Genomic DNA, 23,301 nt, shown 5'->3' on the forward strand with positions numbered 1-23,301 from the left:
CTACTGTTCCATTCGCAAATAGCGGGCGGGAAATATTAACACTTAAATCTTTTCGTAGAAGCTCTGATTTATCTTATTTTATTACAAGGATCATTTTACCCTATGTTGGTTGGCTTCAATAAATACTTTCACACTCAGATGAGAAAGTTTGTGATTTAAATTTCCTGAAAAGGTCTCTCTGCGTTGAAAAACGCCTTTAAGGATTGTCACCCTAACACGTGACTAATTTTGATGACATACTCCCCTATTTATGATGATACAAAATAAGATGCCCTTCCGTGGTTTCTTTGTCATTTGTCAATCCTATCTGGTAAGCAACCCATACTGCACAAGTGAATATGTAACTAAGAGAGAAGTGCTTATTTATTATTAACAAGAGATGCAGCCACACTGTGGTATGAAAAAGTCCATGATTTTGATGTCATTATAGTAAAAGAAGTGTTCACTTAATGTTACCTAAATTGTGATTCTGTAATGTATATTCATAAGCGGAAACAATGTACAAAAACAGGAAAGGGGTTCCCTTATTGTATAGTACGTGGTGCTTAGAAATACATAACCGTGCAGAGACTTCACTAGTTTTCAAGTTACCACATCTTTCAAGAACATAAACCTCAAAACAACCACACAAAGTAACCAACCACATCTTTGCTGTTCAGTATTTCTGTGTGTTATGCATTATTGAGTTGTGCTAGTGTGGCTGCTTCCATGATTCTTTTGCTGTTATATTAATGTTTTCATTTTGTACAAATTTTATTTTTTGTTTTGTTTGTGTCTCTATAGATACCCAGAAAACAGCACGTGGATTCTTAGCTCTGAAAGCATATAGATTAACTCCTCAAGCTATTCAAATGTATAAAGAAAATGAATTCACCCCAGAAGTTTTACGGAACCTGAAAATAGGTTATGAAAGTTTATTTACAGAAGTACGAATTGTAATTAAAAACTCTCACTTGACAAATATCATGTTGTCAGAGTTGGCAGAAATGGTACCGGAGGAAGAAGGAACCAAATTTCTTGATTTGGGAACAGCGTAAGTAACACTATATTGGTTTTAAACAATAGTTTAGTAGATTGCAAATGCTGCCTGTAACAGTAAAATGTAAATTTCAATTCTTTTATTCCACGACAAGGGTGGTTAGAATTTTGGCTGTTTTTTGATTGAGAAGTAAAATTGTTTCATATGTAATTGGTGCTGATGTTCCCGTTACATCGTCATTTGAAGTTGCACAACTTGCCATAGCATAATGTACCAACTGTTTATAACTTAGGGAATTGTTTGCTCTTGTTAGGGCCCTAGAACAGATGAGACAATGTCATGACAAAAAATTCCATATGTGCTCATATTCCCACAGTGCCCTTCTCGCTATTTGTCAGATGTACCCAGCATATCAGATGGTGCAACAAGTGCAGGAAACTCCCCTTCTCTTGCATAGGTAGGACAAGGAAATAATTTGTGCTGGGTTCGAGGGCACATAGGGATTCTGGGGAAACAAACTCTCTGATAGGGCTGCTGAGGAAGCTTGCTCCCTCCCACCTCCTGCGCGCTGTTAAGTCACCTGCAAGATCTTACCTCATTTGTGACCAAGAAGACCATGTATTGATGGGAAGCTCAGTGGCTGAAAGTGAGGAATAATAAGCTGTGTTCTGTAAAACCTTCAGTGTGACAGTGGCTTACCTCCTTCCCATCACGATGAGCTGTAGAAGTAGCCCTTACAAGACTTAAGCTGGACATTACCCATTGACATATCACTTTCTTTTACATTGTGAGTAGCCACTGGTGTGTACAGATGTGGGACACAGCTGTTGATGACATATTAATTAATTGTGTTTTATATGATCACCGGAGAGCTGATATGGGTCTCCTACGGGATGATGAGGCAAGTGTGGTTCTTTTTTTAAGATTGTGTGACATCTAGAATTCTTCCAAAAATATTGGTAGTGAGATTTTAATGAGTCACGGAGTGGCTTAATCACCCATTATTTCATGTCAAGCAGTCATCTGTCCCCTTTTTAATTGTGATTGTACTGGTATTTTATCCTCAATTTTATCTAGATAATATAGTTGTTTCACTTTCCATAATTATATGAAATATTTTTCATTAAATATTTCTTAAAGCTTCTTTGAGATATGGTAATGGTTTATCAGATAAACTTGTCAGACAGTGTAGTTTAATTGTACCACTGTGCCAATAAAATATTCATTTCCACTTTTCCCAGTGATCATAATAATTAAAGATTGCATTTAAGAGTTGGTCTTAATCACAGTTACACCATCTTCCCAAACAGGGAATTTTCTCTAATAGGTACAACATGAAAACTGAACATTTCAAAAGGTTTTCATTTCGTTTCTTTGCACAGTTAAAAAAATAATAATTGATGCAGGACTCCAAACAAAACAGCAGTCTTGTCTACTGGTCTCTGGCCATCAACTAACATTGTTGCTCCAACTGGTACAGCAGTCGTCTGCTTACAGCGAGGTATACTGGCCGTATTACAGTCCCCACTTGCAGCCTGAGGAGGACGAGGAACTTAGTGTTTAACATCCCATCAACAACGAGGTCATTAGGGATGCAGCACAATCTCATGTTAGGGAAGGATGGCGAACGAAATCAGCCATGCACTGTCAAAGGGACCATGCCAGACATGGATTTGAACCATTGTTCTCCTGAATACAAGTCCAGTGTGCCAATCAATGCACAACCTCATTCAGTCATAACCTGAAACATAAAACACACACACTTTGCAAGTATTTCCTAAAATCATAGTGTATACAAAGTCATAAGTGATTTTAAAAGAAATAGATATCCTTACATCATTCATTCAACAAAGACAGCAGCGTGCTTGAAAATTTTGTCACAGTACAAATAAAATTCTGTGTTTGGGTCCCCATAACTCCTGATATAGTGATTAAGAAAATAGTGATACATTTGTAAAATGAGGATCTTGATAGGGAGTGGACGCATTTTAGTAAATCACCAGTTCTTGGTCATAGTACATCATCTTTTTGTGCATCGTCAAAATGCAGTACATCTATACTCTGCAAACCACTGTAAAACACCTGGCCGAGGGTACCTCCTGTTGTAACCACTTTTAGAGCTTCTTCCAGTTCCATTCACACAAGCATGAAAACAAAAGGTCTATTTACAAACCTTTGTAATTTTTTTATTGTCTCTTATATGTGGAGAAGAAACCAGAAATAAAAAATAGAAACCAAAAATGTGCTGGAGGTTAAGGGAACTAACTCTACTTCATTTTATTAGGAAATGGTAAACGTGTTGATAGTGTTCTGGAAACCTAAATCTCTGAATGTGTTTTCTTTTACTTGCCTTTTCTTACACCTCAGACTTCAAATTATATGCAGTATTTATTTTGTAGATCTAATGTGAGGAGCCCCTTGTGGTTGTGAAAAAATACAAAACAACATAATATAGAGTACATGTTTTACAACTTATGCTCTTTCCACAGAGCATTACATTGCCTTTATAAATGTTTTACAAAGAGCCATTTTGATCTGTCACTTCTTTCTAACAACTTTCCAATTTAGAAAATTGTTACTGGTATAAGAACTACAATTATTCAAGGGTATGTATTTTTATACCTTGCCCATAAGTGTAAAGCATTTAGCTACTAATGAAGCACAATAATTAATTTAGAAATCTGCTTCAGTTCTACTAATATTTATTGAAATCACGACCAGTTTTGAGATTTTAAAATCCCGTCTTCAGATGTATCAAATTATAGTATTTGGTAATACCTAACATGTGATCAGGCTGGTCAGTGCAAGAGTTCTGATCATTGCATGTTAATAGTACTAGAAAAAAGATAAATGGCCCACAAAGATGAAACTGGCCTAAAACCGTACCGTAACGTAACGTCCGTCTGTCCGCATGTGTGTGTGTGTGTGTGGGGGGGGGGGGGGGGGGGACTCTTGCACTGACTGGCCTGACTGCATGTACGGAGTTACCAAATACTATAATTTGATACAGCTGAAGATGAGATTTTAAAATCTCGAAATCAGTTGTGGTTTGAATATTAACACAGCTGAAGTGGACTTCTCTAAATTATCGTGCCTCTCAGTTGTGGATGACCTACTTACAAATCTTGTATAATGAAGTGTAGTTGAACATGAAGGAGCTATTAGTGGCCAGCCTCTACGCTACGGACAAATATCTTAATGGAACTTTTCTTTACTTCAAGTTTTCATGTCGGAGCAAATATTCTGCCATGGTCTCTTGTCCTTTTTGTATCTTCTAAAGTTTTAGGCCCAGTATTGGAAAACGTCAATAGCTGCATTGTTTCCCAGCTACAGATCTTGGAGGATGTACTTCTAAGTACTGATGGGACAATCTAATGTGTATGTGATATCCTGCACCTCTACACAGTTACAGACAATGTCACCATCATCTTTTAACTACCACCTGAAAGCTTTATTTTCATTGGTGCAACATGTGTTTGTAATCTGTTGAGGTTCCTCAAAGTTTCCCCTTCAGTTGGGTACCTGTTGGCTCTATTTCTTGTTTCAGCTACTGTTCAGAAGGTTCTGTATCCATATTGTTCTTGAAGATGTTCCTAGATTTTAATGGATTTTCCATTGATTAAATAAATATTATGTATCTATCTTTTCATTAACAACAATGGAAATTACAATCTTGAATTTATACTCAAGTTTAAATGTAAAACAAAGGATACTGCCACATATTTAGGCTTTCTGTTTACTGTGTGGTAAATTTTTAAATGAATATCAGATTTCTTTTGTGGTACTAAAAGTCAATATGCTATTTACTCTTTTCCGGATTTCATACAGTGTTTAAAGTGTATGGAGAAAAAAATGTAAAATTAGAGAAAGGCAACTATTCATGTGAAGCAGACTGATGTGTAGGGCATAGAAACATGTAACAGGAAACACCATTCACACTAGCTTTAGAGTTCTTGCTCTTTTATCTAATGATTTCAATAATCATTTAATTGGGCTGAAAGTGATGGGGTGGGGGCAGGGAAGGATGCAAGAAGGGGTTAGTGGCAAAGAGCCAGGACTCTTGGCAGATAACTCTGTGGCTAGATAATAGGACAAAAGGGTTCAGCCTAAAAGAAATATAGACTGTTTTCAGTCTAGTGAGAGAAGTAGTGGTGTTGATGGAAGAAAGAAGGGGATAGGTAATGTGGGGCCGTGGGAAGCAGGTTAGCAAATACTTAGACCAGGGAGACTGCGAGGGTGCTCTGGGAAGGTTATAGTTAAATTTTGACAACTGCTTTCCAATGCAGGTGCAGCATCCATGAGTGGCAAGGATGTTAGGAAGAGATTTTTTGATGTGAAATAGGTGACAGCTGTCAAAGTGAAGGGACTACTGGGGGTTTGTGAGCTTGATATGAACATTTGTATTGCTGGAGCCATCCCAGAAGTGGAGATAAATCATCTAAGAATGTGGCTTATTGAATTGAGGAGGACTGAAGTGGATTTGGGAGTAGATGTAGGGGTTGTGGAGGCAAGAGAAAATGTTGTCCTTGTTATAATTCAAATCATGAAAATGTAATCTCTGAACCTAAACCAGACATGGGGTTTTAGGTGTTCACTGGATAGGAAGGATTCCTCCAGATGGCCATAAAGTAAATTGGCATAGGATGATGCCATGCAAATGCAGTACCATGGGTTTGTTTGTATGTTTGACATTTGAAAGTAAAATAATTGTAGATTAGGATATGGTTGGCTTGGAGGATTAAGAAGGATGTTGTGGGTTTGGTATCAGGAGCACATTTGGAAATGTATTTTCCCATGACCACAAGGCAATGGGTAGTGGTACATGAAATTTGCATATGCAATAAATGCGAAATGTTTTGAAGGTAATCATATGTCATGTTTTCAGTAAATTTCAAAGTGCAATAAAATGTGAAATTGGTATATTTGAGTGAAATTTATTATATAAGTACTAAAACATCTGACTATACAGGCACTAGACTTGTTCTGATTTTAATATATCCATGATTACAAATGAAATCACTGCATAAAGATAAGAGTGAAAATTACAGTTGTAATCTGCAGCTTGCAAAACTTTACTAGAGGACTTCAAAGAGTATGTTTCCTTGCTTTGTTGCAGTGTAGAGTTTTTAAATTTAATGCTTATCAATTTGTTGCTTCCCTCTTATTCATCCCCTATCCAGATATAAATACAGCATCCTTGCACTAAACAGAAATGTTTGTTAGGAAAGCGGCAAACACACTGTATTGAAACTACATCTTGGCTTGGGGCCACCCCAGTTGTGGTCAGTAGCAGTCGGCAATAGTCATGAGACTTTGTGCCGTAGTGATTTATAGGTTTTCATTGTCAGGTGTGCAGCATACTATTAGCTGGTGTGTTGACTGCATTGTTGTCTGCTTTTATTGCTGAGATGCTGCCTGCTTTGTTGTAATTTGTTTGAAAGTGAGTGATGATGTGGTTGTTGGCCCAGTGCAGTGTTACCTTCTACTCCAGTTCAGAAAAGGAAGCTAATTATCATGAGCTCATGGAATAAAAAAAAAAACAGGTTTCTGTTACTCCCACTGCATACTTTGAATGGAGCTTGTTACCCCATGCATCCCACTTCTTCCCATAGGAAATCCTATCCGCTCTCCCATTCTCCTTACTGGTGGGATGCCAAGTTATAGTTCGTGATTTTGGAGTGGTTGATTGGCTGTCTTTTTTCCTGTTGTCTGTTATGTCTTTTACACCTTTGTTTTTGTAAGTACTGAACAAAATTTTCTTAAATTTGAGCAAAGCTATAGTTTTTTAAATATTTTTGGTGCATAGGTATGGTATCACTGGAATTGCATAATCTTAATTAACCTTTACGGTGTAGTGTTTTGTTAATCACGAATGTTGTGAAGTGATTTTAGTGCTAGAAACAGGTAGGCATCAATTCAGTTTGCAGCAGAAATGCAGTGCCTGTCCGAAACAAAAAGGCTTTTATGTTTACAACAAAAATTTTTGTTTGTTGCTTTTGTAATGTGAAACTGGACTGGGAGGAGAACAATTTAGAAAACACATTAAAAGTGCCAGTCACCTGACAAAAGAGGCTGCAGTGGAATTTCATCTAAACGACAGGCTGCTATTTGGCGAGTTGTTTGAAAATGCCAAAAAAATGAAAACTGATACTGAATCCATGCACCATGATATAGTTAAAATATGTTTAAAGGCAAACATCCTATTTACTAAACTAGATATTTGTGAAGTTAGGTCATTTTTAAATAGATATGTACTCGGTGTTGGTTGTATATCCAGTTCAGATAGACTTCGTCGAGAATGTCAGACAATGCGATAATGAAATAAAAGAAGAAATCAAAGATGCTTAGAAGGATGTTCCTGTTGTGATTATTGTCGATGAAACTTGACAAAAATGGAAGGTGTGTATCTGCAGTTTTATATTGGACAATGACTGCAACATCAGAACAGAAACTGTATCTGACTTCTGCAACTTTTTAAATGTTGCAACAGAGGTACTCGTGGCCAGGCCAAAGTGGACGCCCTAAAAGACTACAGCATTAAATTGGAGAATGTTGTTGGTTTAGTATCAGACTCTGCTGCATACATGGGATCTTGTTTTGAAGCTCTTGAAACATTGATCAGAGACCATGTAATAAATTTCAAATGCTGAATACACAAAATTAACTTTGTTGGTGACAGCTTGATGAAAGAACTAAAGGAGCTAATTTTTATTTTCAGTAAGGTAAAAATGCCATTTCTGCTCTCCTGCAAAAATGAAAAGTGTGCACATTAAGTTCCTTCAAGAGAAATTTCTTCATTTACTAAAAAAATTTTTCTCATGAGATAGAATTCTTGGCTCCGTGCAGTGCAGTACTTGGACATACTTACCAGCAATTATCAAATTTTTCAGATCTTTAGTAGGCAGAAATGCTGCCATTGAGCTCATTCTTGATCATTTGAAAAATTAAGCTGCATCAGATTGTTATCTTGCACTGCAAATTTGTGAGTGATACATGTGCTAGTGTTGTCAGTTTAGTGACAACACTGGAAGACACAACTTACCCTCTTGCATATTTGTTGTGCGAGGAACTTGAAGCAAAAAAATTATTGAAAGGAAATTGTGAAGGTTGCATTTCAACAGGCACTGTTGTTTTCACACACTTTACCATGAGGCACAGAAAGCATCTGCTGCTATGAGAAATTGCTTTCAGATCGAACTATACTTTTACAAAAACATTGGCGAGCTCTTAGTGCTGCAGTTTGGGGTGCAAAGCTATATTTGAATGAATCTGATTTTAATATAGCAAAAAAGGTTCCACAGTTTGAAAACATTCCATCTGACAGCTTTTTAAGCTTATTAGTCATTCCATTGACACATTTTTAACTGTTGAGATGTGATGAGAAACCTGATATAGTGCAACTTCTACTCTGTGGAAACCTTAACAACAATGAATTTGGAAGAGCTGCTTTATCTGCAATACAGGCACCTGTGAACAGCAAGGACGTGGAAAGATACTTCTCAGTGTACAATTTAGTTGTGGCAGGAGAAGGTCAGTGAAGCCAGACACTATTGAAACAACTTCAGTGATTGCATTTAGTAGATAAACATTTGTATATGTGCCTATAATGTGTGTAAATTTGAATGAGAACTAAAGCAATGGTGGTCTCACAGAAGTAATCAATTTCCTGTGTTTTTGTTAAAAAAGTACACTACTGGCCATTAAAATTGCTACACCAAGAATAAATGCAGATGATAAACGGATATTCATTGGACAAATATATTATACTAGAACTGACATGTGATTACATTTTCACGCAGTTTGGGTGCATAGATCCTGATAAATCAGTACCCAGAACAACCACCTCTGACCGTAATAATGGCCTTGATACACCTGGGCATTGAGTGAAACAGAGCTTGGATGGCGTGTACAGGTACAGCTGCCCATGCAGCTTTAACACGATACCACAGTTTATCAAGAGTAGTGACTGGCGTATTGTCACGAGCCAGTTGCTCGGCCACCATTGACGAGACGTTTTCAGTTGGTGAGAGATCTGGAGAATGTTCTGGCCAGGGCAGCAGTCGAACATTTTCTGTATCCCGAAAGGCCTATACAGGACCTGCAACATGCGGTCGTGCATTATCCTGCTGAAATGTAGGGTTTCGCAGGGATTGAATGAAGGGTAGCACCACGAGTCGTAACACATCTGAAATGTAACGTCCACTGTTCAAAGTGCCGTCAATGAGAACAAGAGGTGACCGAGGCTTGTAACCAATTGCACCCCATACCATCACGCCGGGTGATATGCCAGTATGGTGATGACGAATACATGCTTCCAATGTGCGTTCACCGTGATGTCGCCAAACACGGGTGCGACCATCATGATGCTGTAAACAGAACCTGGATTCCTCCGAAAAAATGACATTTTGCCATTCGTGCATCCAGGTTCGTCATTGAGTACTCCATCGCAGACGCTTCTGTCTGTGATGCAGCATCAAGGGTAACCGCAGCCATGTTCCCCGAGCTGATAGTGCATGCTGCTCCAAACGTCGTCAAACTGTTCGTGCAGATGGCTGTTGTCTTGCAAACATACCCATCTGTTGACTCAGGGATAGAGACGTGGGTGCATGATCCGTTACAGCCATGCGGATAAGATGCCTGTCATCTCGACTGTAGTGATACGAGGCCATTGGGATCCAGTACGGCGTTCCGTATTACCCTCCTGAACCCACCAATTCCATATTCTGCTAACAGTCATTGGATCTCGACCAACGTGAGCAGCAATGTCGCGATATGATAAACAGCAATTGCTATAGGCTACAATCCGACCTTTATCAAAGTCGGAAACGTGATGGTACGCATTTCTCCTTCTTACATGAGGCATCACAACAATGTTTCACCAGGCAGCGCTGGTGAACTGCTGTTTGTGTATATGAAATTGGTTGGAAACTTTCCTCATGTCAGCACGTTGTAGATTAGATTAGATTAGATTAATACTAGGTCCATGGATCATGAATAAGATATTTCGTAATGATGTGGAACGAGTCAAATTTTTCAATACATGAGATAATTAAGTTAATTTAACAAGATAATCAAGTTAATATAACAACTTTATTTATTTATTTGTTTTTGTTTTTCTTTTTTCTTTATTTATATCTAAAAATTCCTCTATGGAGTAGGAGGCGTTGTCATTCAGAAATTCTTTTAATTTCTTCTTAAATACTTGTTGGTTATCTGTCAGACTTTTGATACTATTTGGTAAGTGACCAAAGACTTTAGTTGCAGTATAATTCACCCCTTTCTGTGCCAAAGTTAGATTTAATCTTGAATAGTGAAGATCATCCTTTCTCCTAGTATTGTAGTTATGCACACTGCTATTACTTTTGAATTGGGTTTGGTTGTTAATAACAAATTTCATAAGAGAGTATATATACTGAGAAGCTACTGTGAATATCCCTAGATCCTTAAATAAATGTCTGCAGGATGATCTTGGGTGGACTCCAGCTATTATTTTGATTACACGCTTTTGTGCAATAAATACTTTATTCCTCAGTGATGAATTACCCCAAAATATGATGCCATATGCAAGCAGTGAGTGAAAATAGGCATAGTAAGCTAATTTCCTAAGATGTTTATCACCAAAATTTGCAATGACCCGTATTGCATAAGTAGCTGAACTCAAACGTTTCAGCAGATCATCAATGTGTTTCTTCCAATTTAATTTCTCATCAATGGACACACCTCAAAATTTTGAATGTTCTACCTTAGCTATATGCTTCTCATTAAGGTCTATATTTATTAATGGCGTCATACCATTTACTGTACGGAACTGTATGTACTGTGTCCTATCAAAATTCATTGAGAGTTCGTTTACAAGGAACCACTTAGTAATTTTCTGAAAGTCATTATTGACAATTTCATCAGTTAATTCTTGTTTGTCAGGTGTGATTACTATACTGGTATCATCAGCAAAGAGAACTAACTTTGCCTCTTCATGAATATAGAATGGCAAGTCATTAATATATATTAAGAACAGCAAAGGACCCAAGACTGACCCTTGTGGAACCCCATTCTTGATAGTTCCCCAGTTTGAGAAATCTGCTGATCTTTGCATATTATGAGAACTGCTTGTTTCAACTCTGAAAAGCTTATCATTTGCATATCACAGAATCTTCTTCCTGTAGGTAAAATTTTGCTTCTGTAGCACGTCATCTTCGTGGTGTAGCACTTTTAATGGCCAGTAGTGTAAAACTGAATAGGGAAAAGAAAAAAATCGAACTTCAAGATAAGAATTTTGCATGTATATATTGTTTACGGTCATTTAAACTCGCACACCCACCAAAAAATATAAATTCTAAATAAATTCTAAAACTGGATTTTCCATTGTTTGAATACTAAATAAATGCTATATTCAAATTTCAAAATACTAAATTTTCAAAGTTAATTTGCTAATTTCACATAGGTCTAGCAATGGGCATGGGAGTAGCTGAAAATTAGGAGTGTACGGAGTTGCTGTTGTGAGGAGGGACATGGATTCAGGTGTTGGGATGGATCTAAGGTGTTGAGCAGCTGCTGGTCCTATTGGACTTCTGTGATGGGATCATGTTTGTAGGGTTTGTATGCAGAGGTGTTGGCAAGTTGGCAGAGACCCTCAGCCGTAAAGCCACTAACATTCTTGTTCACTGTGGTGAAACCTTTGTCTGTGGGAAGGATGATACGATCAATCCTTTACCTGAAAACCGGTGAAGACCTTACTGTCCTTCCCACAGGCAATGCTCCATTGCAGTGGTCATGAATCATAGTGACTATGTGGCTGTGGGTATCCACCAACTTTCTGAGACCTCCACAAGCAAACCTTATGAACTTGACGTCAAGCAGCTCCTCAAGGACCTATGTCCATTCCAAAATATGACACCTGAATCGATCTCCAGCCCAAAATATGACACCTGAATCGATCTCTCCACTCACCCCAGCAACTCCCCACACACCTAACTTTCAGCTACTCCCTACTCATTGTCTCATTTTTGCTGGGCACAAGGCTCTCACAGAACCAACATCAGCCTTTGTTGAGTGACACATCCAAACTATTGTCCATAACCTTGCATCGTACATTTGACACTGCTCATGTCATTCACTGCCTCTCCACAGTTCCTGTCATGTTACCACAGACTCCTTGTTGGTCAGTCTGGATTCGGCATCATTGTGCAACATCATCCTCCATGCCCCTTACCTTGCACCCACAGAACACTCACTACCTTTCCAAATGTGCTCCTGATGGTAACCCACTAACTCCTTCCTAATCCTAGCCAACCAAATCCTAACCCACAGTTATTTCCCTTTCAAAGATCCTATTTATAAACAAATCCATGGTACTGCCTTGGGTATTTGCAAGGCACCATCTATGCCAACTTATTTATGGACCATCTGGAGAAATATTTCCTATCCAGTCAACACACAAAACTCAATATCTGGTTCAGATCATTCACAACTTTTTCAAGATCTGGGCTCAGAACAAGGACAACCTTTGCTCTTTCCTCCACAACCCCAACACCTACTCCAGAGTCCACTTCACTTGGTCATTTTCAGCTCATTGAGCCACATTCTTAGATATCTTACTTCACTTCCCAGATGGCTCCAGAAATAGGTCTGTTCATATTGAGTGCACCAAACACCAATGATACCTGCACTTTGACAGCTGTCATCCATTCCATGTCAAAAAGTCTCTTCCGTACAGCGGCGCTGCCTGTGGACCCCACGTCTACAGTGGAAAGCAGGTTTTATCGAAATTTCGAAAGACCTGTCTCTTTCCTACTGTTCCCTCTTTGTGTCCTTTTCTACTCTCTCTCTCTCTCTCTATATATATCCATTTCAACCAGGCAACTGCTTGCAATAATTGATAATCAGTAATTAGTCTTGATATGGCCACAGGTGTGTGTGTGTGTGTGTGTGTGTGTGTGTGTGTGTGTGTGTGTGTTTTTGTGTGTGTGTTTTTGTGTGTGTGTGTGTGTGTGTGTGTGTGTGTGTTTTGTCTGATTTTACTCATGATTGTAGAAAGGTTGGAAACCATTGGTCTAGAGCAAGTGTTCGCAAACCATTCTTGTCACAGAGTACTTTGAGAATTCTGGTACCTAAATGGAACGACTTTTTATTTTGAAAGTTAATAAAACTTTAAAAAGTGATAAAATAATGTTTAATTAGTGATTTCTTCAGTTTTAAATCATAACTAACAACACAGAAATCACAAAAGGTTAAAACAATAATGTTGTCAAAATGTCAAGTTGTTAATAATTTTTTGCAGAGTATTTATTCACTTTCGTGGAACAGCAGTGTTCAGCATAACTCAGTATTGGAAACCCTGGTCTAGAGGCAGTGGTTGTATCTCCAACAACTAGCACACATTGTTTATTTGCAATATGCATTTGTGCCACCAACAAATGTTTAAATATGGAGAGAGAGGGGCTCTATCATAGACGGTGTTTAACTTGTAGTTAAGTGTTGTAGTGTGGGCAATGTGCAGACAAATCCCCTTAAAATGTGAGGTCTGCAATCCATTCCGGATGTTCTAATTTTCATTCATCCTTTTTCTTCCATAAATTCAACGATAGCGAGTTTTAAATTGAAAAACCATTTCAGGCCTGTCTCTTAACTAGTGTATTTTTCAGTAATGTATGGAGTCTCCCTGCTCTTAATTCGTTTCCACTGAAAACTGATGCGTGGAACATCAGAAATTTTACTGTTCGTACCACCAGTTTCTTCACGTGCTCCAGACCTGCAAATTTAGCACAGAGTGCTAATTGATGTAGATAACAATGAATCCCATCTGCTGAATGTTGTAACTTCTGGTTTTTTCATTGCCAACAATTTTTTTCTGTATGGTATTGTAATGTCGTTTCATAGCAAATTGGCAGTACCCATTGCTTATCCTACGATGTAATATATATTTAGAATTATCCCTCTCTTCTGTCATTCTCATTCATTCTTAAGGACCTGTGATGAAAGATGGGTAGAATGCCCGCCCCCTTTTTTTTTGCGCCCCCCCCCCCCCCCAAGCAACCGCTGAACCTGTGAGTGTCCTGCATACCACGATCAGATAGTGAACAGTAAACGACACTGACATGACAAGTCTGCTGAACTGAAGAGAGTTGTGCTAACCAAAGAAGGCCACAAGGCAGTAATAAATGAAATGTTATGCTGTTCTGCTAATTGCAAGAAGGACCATGCAAAGCAGAGACACACTGAGCCTTTGCCCACCAACAGCCTGCACACCCTGCACGTGTATAGTTTGACCTGCCATGGCTAGCCCATTCTGTAGTATGTCCTACAACATTATTTTTTGTTGTGAGCTATTTTATGTTACAAATGTCTGCAATTTCAGTACTGCTTTTGTTCATATTTTATGTTACTTGACTGTCTTAGTGACATGTATCAGACACAGTTCTGCCAGTGGTTCCACAATTTTACATATTTTGGCAGTTCAACATATTGCTGACCACTGTCCTGTGTAAAGTGTCCAGCTAGAAATTCATAAATGGAATGCCAAGACTTTTTATTTTCAATATACTTATTTCAGTCTCAGGCAACACAAATGGTGTCATAACCAGTTTTGAATTGTTAACAAGTACTGGTAATAAGTTGACTTGAATCAAAACTGGTAATGATACCACCTTTGTGAGCTGGAGTGAAATATACAAAAGAAGTAGTTACCCAAAAATAAATCCTTATGGCTTTCCAGTTTTGCATTTTGTCACTGGAAAGTTACTAGGTTTTTTTTCTTTTTTTTCCCCTTAAAACACACATTTTTGGAACGAAGTTACATTGTATATTTATGTATATCATTCTTGAAACTACCTTGTAGATTAAATCTGTGTACTGGTCCAGGACCTCCACCTCGAACCTTGCCTTTTGCAGGATGCTACTCTTACTGACAGAGTAAGAAGAGAATAGAGGCTTTCGAAATGTGGTGCAACAGAAGAATGCTGAAGATTAGATGGGTAGATCACATAACTAATGATGAAGTATTGAATGGAATTGGGGAAAAGAGGAGTTTGTGGCACAGCTTGACAAAAAGAAGGGACCAGTTAGTAGGACATGTTCTGAGGCATCAAGGGATCACAAATTTAGCATTGGAGGGCAGTGTGGAGGGTAAAAATCATAGAGGGAGACCAAGAGATGAATACAATAAGCAGATTCAGAAGGATGTAGGTTGCATTAAGTTCTGGGAGATGAAGAAGCTTGCGCACAGGATAGGGTAGCATGGACAGCTGCATCAAACCAGTCTCAGGACTGAAGACAACAACAACAACTCTTACTGGCATAGCTACCCAGATACATTCTCATAAAGCATTCATGTTCTTAGTACTGATTTCATTGACAGGGTGATTGGGTACATTACATACAGTAAATTTGTGTAAAATCAAAGAAATGAAAGTCCAGGATGGAATAATGACAATATTATGAATAGGCTAGATTGCTATTCACCATATAGTGAAGATGTTAAGTCGCAGACATACACAAAAAAAAAAAGTCACAAAAACAACAGACACACACGCACACTCACAACACAACTCGTATCTCTCTGTGTGCGTGCGTGAGTGAGAAGGTCTACTGTCCAGTAGTGTAAATTTCTGTAAGGAATAAGCACATTTAGAAATGGTAAACTCAGTTCTTTGTTCTGATTTCTGCAGACATTATTGAATTAAACACAAACACTACTCAAATTTTAGGCCTTAGGCCTGTTATAACTGGCTGAATGTTGTCTCTGAGGCAGTAAGGGAGCACTCTATGATTATGGTACATCTAATTAGCATGTTGGCAATCACTTCAGCCTTTGTCAGTAGATGAATCGTGGTGGTGGTGGTGGTGGTGGTGGTGCTGCTGCTGCTTCTTTATTCCAGCAGCTCCTCATTTAGCCTTAAAAACCTAAGAGGATCTCGTTTCAGACCTCCCTACCTCAGAAAAAAATCTGAGGAGGTACTGAGAATAAAATCTGGGGTGTTCTGCACTGAAGACAGCAACACTAACCAATTAGCTACAGAAGAGTCTAATATTGGATTAACACCTTGAATAATGTGTGTTGCATTCTTTTGTAACCATGAATACTTCTACTTTTCTTGAAGTTGTTCCCCAGTACTGCAGCTCTTTTATTTTAATATAACCTTCATCTTATAATTTAAGTATTGCAAATAATCTGTATAGATCCTTCAGCAGTCCAGTGTGTGTACCTCACAACTGAACTTCTGATAAAGTTGTAATCTGAGGAATTTAACACTGTCATCTCTTCTAGAGTTGAAGCCATTTTCTTACAGGTTAACACACATACAATGTGCTTTTTAAATTTAATGGCCATGACTTTTCTATAAACTGTTTATTAATGTCCATGAAAATTTACAAGCAACCCCTTCTAAAAATTCTCTTGATTTCCCAATTATTTGCATTTTCTATTATCAGCAAACCAAACATATCTGCAAATGTAACTGCACAACTAATAAGAGATTAATTATCTACTTCTGCAACAAGTAGTAGTGAAGAAGAATAGAAAAAGTTTTAGAATGCCTTTGTTAGAGAAACAACAGAGATATGTGGGAAGGCTACACAGAAGTGAGAGAGCAAGAAACCCCATGGTGGAACAAGAGGGTAAAAAATTTAGTAGACTAGAGAAACCATTGGTTAAAGGATACTCTAAGAATCAAGAACTTATCAAAATAGTAACCCAAGAATGCATGTATTGAAAACTGTTTGAGTTTTAGCTGATAAGAAAAACAAATGATAGGACGAATTTACCAGTTACTCACAGAAGACTGCAGTGGTAATAAGAAATTTCTCTACAAAGTAATAAAGAATTATGGGTGGTGAGACAAGGACATCATGAAAGTAATTGAAGATAAAGATGGGAGTGTAGTCAGAAACATGACATATTCAGCAGTAATGGGGGATTACTTCAACCAACTCTCGAATGGAGGCGTAGACAACATCCTGAATGATAATGAAATTCAGGTTGGGTATTAAGAGAACAGAAGGGATGGAGAAAACCACCAAGTACGTTTGGAACTAGAGGAAGCTCTGAGAAAAATTAGCAAAGGAAAATTTAGTGGAGCTGATGAATTACATGTGTACCTGATCAAGGTGGCAGGAACATTGGTATCCATTGGCTGTACAGGTTGTTGAATGCAATCTGGAGGGAAAACAAAATCACTGACTATTGGAGCAGAAGTGTAATTATACAATCATTCAAGAAAGGTAAAAGTAAACTACTTCAAAATTACAGAGATAGCATTGCTTTCATATGGTTTAAATATTTTGGAGATCATCATAGAAAAGACATCCAAGTGTAATTGAATGTTTCCTCGAAGAACAAACATTACATAGGTTTAGGAAAAATGGGGGTACAGTTGATCAGATTGATGCAACTAGAACACTTTAAAAAAATCTGGAAAATAATAAAAGCATTTCACTAAACATGGAAAAGCCTGTAATGGTGTACCAAGATCTGGATGTTCCTAGATAACAGAAATAGACCAAGAAACTGAAGATGCACTACAAAAGATGGATCAGCAGTGTTAGAGTAGGAAATAGTGAATGAGTGATTGGAGACCAAATGTAGAGTCCAACAGGATACTGCCTTGTCTCCACAGCTCTTCATCATTGTGATGAGTAACATTATGTAATGGATAAAGAAATAGTATGGAACTGAATTGAAAGCAATGGTTTTTGCTGATGGTGGTGTTATCTGGAGAGAGACAAATGAAGTCCAAGAAAACTGAATATATGGTACATTCACTTTTGAGTACGGTAGTTTGGTCTGTCAGTGAACCAAAGACTGTAGCTACAAAGGTAGGCAGAGGAGGACAGCCTTGAGTTACAGCTGAATGGAAGACCCCAGAAGAAGTACATCATTTCCCATATCCGGACAGTGTGATAGTTTGTAAAAACTTAAATCAGGGTGACATTACAAGCCATACACACAAAGGTGTCTAGTTTTACAATTAAGATGCCTCCTTTAGGATGACCAAATACCACGTAAGGTAAGACTATTTCCAGGGCCTACTCTATTCCCATTTTAAGACTTGTGCTCCTACAGAGAGAATAATCAAAATCTGTGCTGAGACATGAACAATAAAGGATAAGATAAGGAATGAAAGGAACAAATTGTACTGGAAAATCTCCACAGGGCTATATCTGAAACAGATGGAAGAAATCACAGTAGCCAAGAAATTCCTTGAAAAGACTGTAAATGGTTAAAGAACTGATCTCTCTGGTTATCTTGGCATGATTAATAGTGTGCTTGTGGGTGTTCTGCTAAGTTGTTGTTTCCATTTGATGCCCAATATGTTGGATGGACAAGGAGAAGATGGATTGACATACTTATGAAGGACCTCACCGAAAGTGGTGTCATCTGGGACAGGATCGGTGAGGGTGAGCTGTACGGACAGAAAAGTTGGAAGCGGCTCATCACCAGCACTCAGGAAATCAGCTGTGACCTGACAGTGATGGTGAAGGTGGTGGTGATAATTACTAAATCATTGATCCACACAAGGCAATCCAAGAATCTGGAAATTTATTATTAAGGGACCCCAACATGATTACTTCAGAGTCATATAATTAATAGTTATACTTATGGATTTTGTCCACTAATGCCCATAGTTTTCAATAGTTATGTTATGGATAATGAAATAATAACCTTTTTCTGATTGTAATGCTGACCAGTAATTTTAATTCCCTTTGTCCCAGCATCCCCCCCATGAACCATGGACCTTGCCGTTGGTGGGGAGGCTTGTGTGCCTCGGCGATACAGATGGCCGTACCGTAGGTGCAACCACAACGGCGGGGTATGTGTTGAGAGGCCAGACAAACCTGTGGTTCCTGAAGAGGGGCAGCAGCCTTTTCAGTAGTTGCAGGGGCAACAGTCTGGATGATTGACTGATCTGGCCTTTTAACACTAACCAAAATGGCCTTGCTGTGCTGGTACTGTGTAATTTTTTTGGATCTCCGGGCGGGGACTACTCAACAGGACGTTGTTATCAGGACTATCAGGAGCATTGTCTCAGCATACAGAAATTGCGAATTATTCAGTCATAGCTGCTAGTAACAGCTTTTCATGACCAAGTCTGAAGACCAAGTGTGGATTAGGTAAAAATTATTTCATCAGGTCAGTCAGGAAGTAACAATGACAGCTTAAAACTACCATGCTGCATGATTTTTTTTTATGGGAAAGATTCATGCAACCAAACAAGAATTCCTGAGTGATGTTGCATCTCAATCTAAAATTTATTCAAATAATTTTAGATTTAGATGCGACACCACTCAGAAACTCTTGTTCATTTGTGTCATTGCTCCACATCCACTAACCAAACTGTTGTGCAGAGCTTAAACTGCATCATTTCAGTGACACATGTTTCCTTTAGGTTCAGTGCAAAACTAAAGACCAACGTAAGATATGTTAAGCTCAGTAAAACTCTGCTACTGCCCCAGAAAAATACTGTGCCATTTGATATTATATCATATAAATTACATAGTAATTGTTTGCTGAAAGTGTGGTTTTTGTGTTCATTTAGGTCTGTTCTGGAAAACCAGTTGCGTTGCCTGATGGACAGAGTTGATGAATTGAATCAAGAGGCCATTAAGTTTAATCGCTACCAACAACAGGTTAATAGGCAGATTCAGGATAAAAACAGATATCTACAAAAGAGGGTAAGTGAAGTTTGCACATTATTCGTATGAGGTATGCTGACCTAAAAGACATCTGTGCTTGATTCAGGAAAGACAATGTCAGTATTGCTGATACATGACATTATCCTAGCCTTCAGTATTAATAGTTCTCTTCATGGGGAGGAGGTAAGCATAGATTGTGGAACATTAAAGAGGATGACCCCAGGATGAGAGGGACCCACCTGATTTGAGGACGAGTGGAGGCAGTCATTTTACAAGGGGGTACCCAAAAAAACTGGAATAACATTACCGTGGGTGGAGCTTGTGAAGTAGGCATTTCTGCTGCTAGGCGTGTGTAGTGCAACTCATAGCCAGTTTACCAGTGTTGTCAACCTGGCTTGTTCTGTTCATCTACAGTGATTGTTTTTGCTAGTGTTGTGTCGTTCTTGTTTCAGTTTTTATGATGGCGAGTTTAAGTGAACAATGTGCAGCCTCAAAATTGTGTTTTCTACTCAGTAAAAATGCTGCTGAAACTGTTTTATTGTTGAAAACAGCTTACCAAGATGACACTATGGCAAAAACTCAAGTGTATGAGTAATTTGCTCAATTTAAAAACAGCGACATGTCAATTGATGACGAACCTTGTTCTGGACATCCATCAACTGCCCAAATCAATGAAAATATTGAAAAAAGACTGTTGACACACAGTTGATCAACTGTAAGAGATTAGTGGGTTATCTTGGAGCTTGATTTCTGGCAGGCAGGAGACTGGTTCTTTCACCACGACACCACACCTGCCCATACACAGCCATCACTGTTACACAGTTTTGTCTAAAAGTGGCATGGTTCCTCTGCCCCACACACCTTACTAATCTGACCTGGCTCCGTGTGACATATCTGCACATATGAAAAGGGGCATGAAAGGACACTGAATTGACAACATGGAAGGAGGCAAGAAAAAACAAGGAAGGAGCTTCAGCCATTTCTGAAGATGACTACAAAAATGTTTCGAACAGTGGAAGTACTGGAGGGACAAATTTATTAGTTGTAATGGAGAGTATTTTGAAGGGGATAAAGTTGTTTTGTAAATAATTTGAAAATACATAGCTTTTAAAAAAATGATCACGGTTTTTTGGTACCCCTTAATTAGACTATAGAATGTACACTGGGAGGTTTTAATGCTTGAGGTAATGTTCCTCCAGACAACTCCTCAGAATTCAGCAAAAATATTCAAGCCATCTCCAAAGACTGGAGTACCAAGGCTTCTATAATGTGCACTTTTATTTGTTTGTGTTACATATTGTACATTACAGGGTGTACAGTTGGTCAGTAACTGTTTGTTGTGGCCCCATGCAGCCGCTGTTAATAATTCATGGACTTGCTTACAAACTGTGTTAAGGACACTCTAAAGGAACATATCCATGCCCTTTTGTTATGTTGGCCTTTGTATAAATTTTTTGAATATGTTGCTATTTATCATTAGAAGGAGCTGAAAAGTGTTTCCTATTTTTGTTTGTTTGTTATATATCATAAAATATCATTCTCCACTGGATGAATTATTATTTTATTATTATTATTATTACATCTGTTTTATAGAATATTTTTATTCATAAGTTAAACTACAGCCTACTGGTCTCACTGAATGTGAAGTAATGTTTACTACTTTCATTTCTCTTTAGGCACAAGAAAATGCCAACAGACAAGGTAAAAATGAGCCACCTCTTCCTGAAGAAGACATCAATAAACTGTTCAGGCCAATTCCTGTGCCGCAGCGTCTCAATCCTATGATAGTATCTGGCCAAATAAATACGTATAGTCAACACATATCTCAGTTTTGCTCACAGGCTCTTGCAAAATTGTATATCACTCAAGCACTCCAGAGTGCAAAGGAAAGCAAAAACCATTAAGTTGTGTGTCAATTATTGTCTGAATTGTATCTTGAAATAAATGTTTAATATTTTTACTTTTTTCAGTAGTCCCTTTGTCTTTAACTTTAAGCTCTGTTGATTGTATACTTATTAATAAAATGTTGGCATGACACTAAATCATATTAAGTGATAATATTAGGAAAAGGATAAACTGCTGCCCAACTTATAGGGATGATGGAGTCAGATAGGCACAACAGAGAGACTGGTAGACTGGTAAACATGTGAGCTTTCAGCCAAAAGGCTTTCTTCTAAGGTAAACACACACACACACACACACACACACACACACACACACACACACACACACACCAGACCACTGTCTCTGGCCTCTGAGACCATACTGTAAGCAACTGCGGATTACAGGAATAGCAGCCTGGGTAGTGAGATGAGGATTAAGCTGGGATGGGGAACAGTAATGTGCTGCTTGTTGAAGCATACAGAGTTGTGGTGGGGGACTTGTTAGGGCAAATAGCTGCAGTTGGGATGTGAGATACAGGTGGGGGAGGGGGGGGGGGTGGAAAAGGGGAGAAGTGGAAGAGGGGAACAAGACTGTGGGTGCTTGATAGAGCAGCGGACTGTGTTGTGCTAGAGTGGGTAGGGAAGGGATAGGTGAATAAACAACAGGGACCAATGAAGGTTGAGGCTAGGGAGGTTATGGGAAGGTGGTGGTGGTGGTGATGGAGGCAAGAAGGTGCATGATACAGGTCTTCCATCTAGGTTTATTACAGTGTTACGATCTACAAGGCAGAGGGTTGGTAGCAAGGGTGGAGTAGGTGCGGATGAGGATATTGCTTAGGTTCGGTGGCACTGGAATACCACTGTGGGACGAGTAGTAGTCGAAACCATGGCGGAGAATGTGACTCAGATGCTCCAGTCCTGGGTGGTACCGAGTCTTTAGGCGAATGCTCCTTTGTGGCTAGGCAGTGTTACTCTACGAGGTGGTCGATGACTGGAGAGATAGGGCGAGGGAGATCTGTTTATGTACAAGGTAGGGAGGGTAATTTCAGTGTGAAGGCCTCAGTGCCACTTAGTATATTTGGAGAGGGACTGCTCGTCACTGTAGATGTGACGGCCACGTGTGGCTAGGCTGTATGGAAATAACTTCTTGGTATGGAATGGGTGGCAGCAGTCAGAATGGAGGTGTTGCTGGTGGGTAGTGGATTTTACATGGACAGAGGTACTGATGTAGCCATTTTGAGGTAGAGGTAAGCATTGACAAAGGTGGCTTTGTGGGTTGAGGAAGACCAGGTGAAACGAATGGGAAAGGTGTTGAAGTTCTGGAGGAATGTGGATAGGGTATTCTCACCCTGAATCCAGATCATGAAGGTGTCGCAATGAATCTTAACCCAGTAAGGGATTTGGGATTCTGGGTGGTAGGAAGTATTTCTCTAGATAGCTCATGAAGAGGTTGGCATAGGATGGTGCCCATTGCTGTACCACAGATTGGTTTGTAGGTGATGCCTTCAAAGGTGAAATAATTGTGGTTGAGGATATAATTGGTCATGATGACCACAGAGTAGTTAGTAGGTTTGGAATAAAGGCCAATTCACACTGGCCATCACGTCTTGTCAAAACATTCTGCAATATATTTCAAATGGCTGCATCCATATTGGCTGTCCCATCCCATCATGGTACCATCAACATTTCTCTGGAGGAAAATTTTGATGGCTGGCATCATCCATCTGTTGCTGGTCATGTGACCCAGAAGCCCACTTCCTCATGATACACAACCAGGAACAGATCTCCATATTTAGATTCATTGTGGTTTTC

General features: G+C 38.8%; 1 protein-coding gene across 1 annotated transcript in view; it reads left to right on the forward strand.

Annotated features, from left to right (window-relative positions):
* Nucleotides 1-21,566, forward strand: part of LOC126263073 (eukaryotic translation initiation factor 3 subunit H) — a 37,664-nt gene extending 16,098 nt beyond the window's left edge. The window contains exons 4-6 of the mRNA XM_049960061.1: nt 784-1,033; nt 19,510-19,645; nt 21,283-21,566. Coding sequence (XP_049816018.1) covers nt 784-1,033; nt 19,510-19,645; nt 21,283-21,510 — 614 coding nt within the window. The 3' untranslated portion in view covers nt 21,511-21,566. The remainder of the gene's footprint in view (nt 1-783; nt 1,034-19,509; nt 19,646-21,282) is intronic.
* The last annotated feature ends 1,735 nt before the right edge of the window (nt 21,567-23,301 follow it).

Source organism: Schistocerca nitens, chromosome 6 (assembly GCF_023898315.1).
Source record: "Schistocerca nitens isolate TAMUIC-IGC-003100 chromosome 6, iqSchNite1.1, whole genome shotgun sequence".
Lineage (NCBI taxonomy): Eukaryota > Metazoa > Arthropoda > Insecta > Orthoptera > Acrididae > Schistocerca > Schistocerca nitens.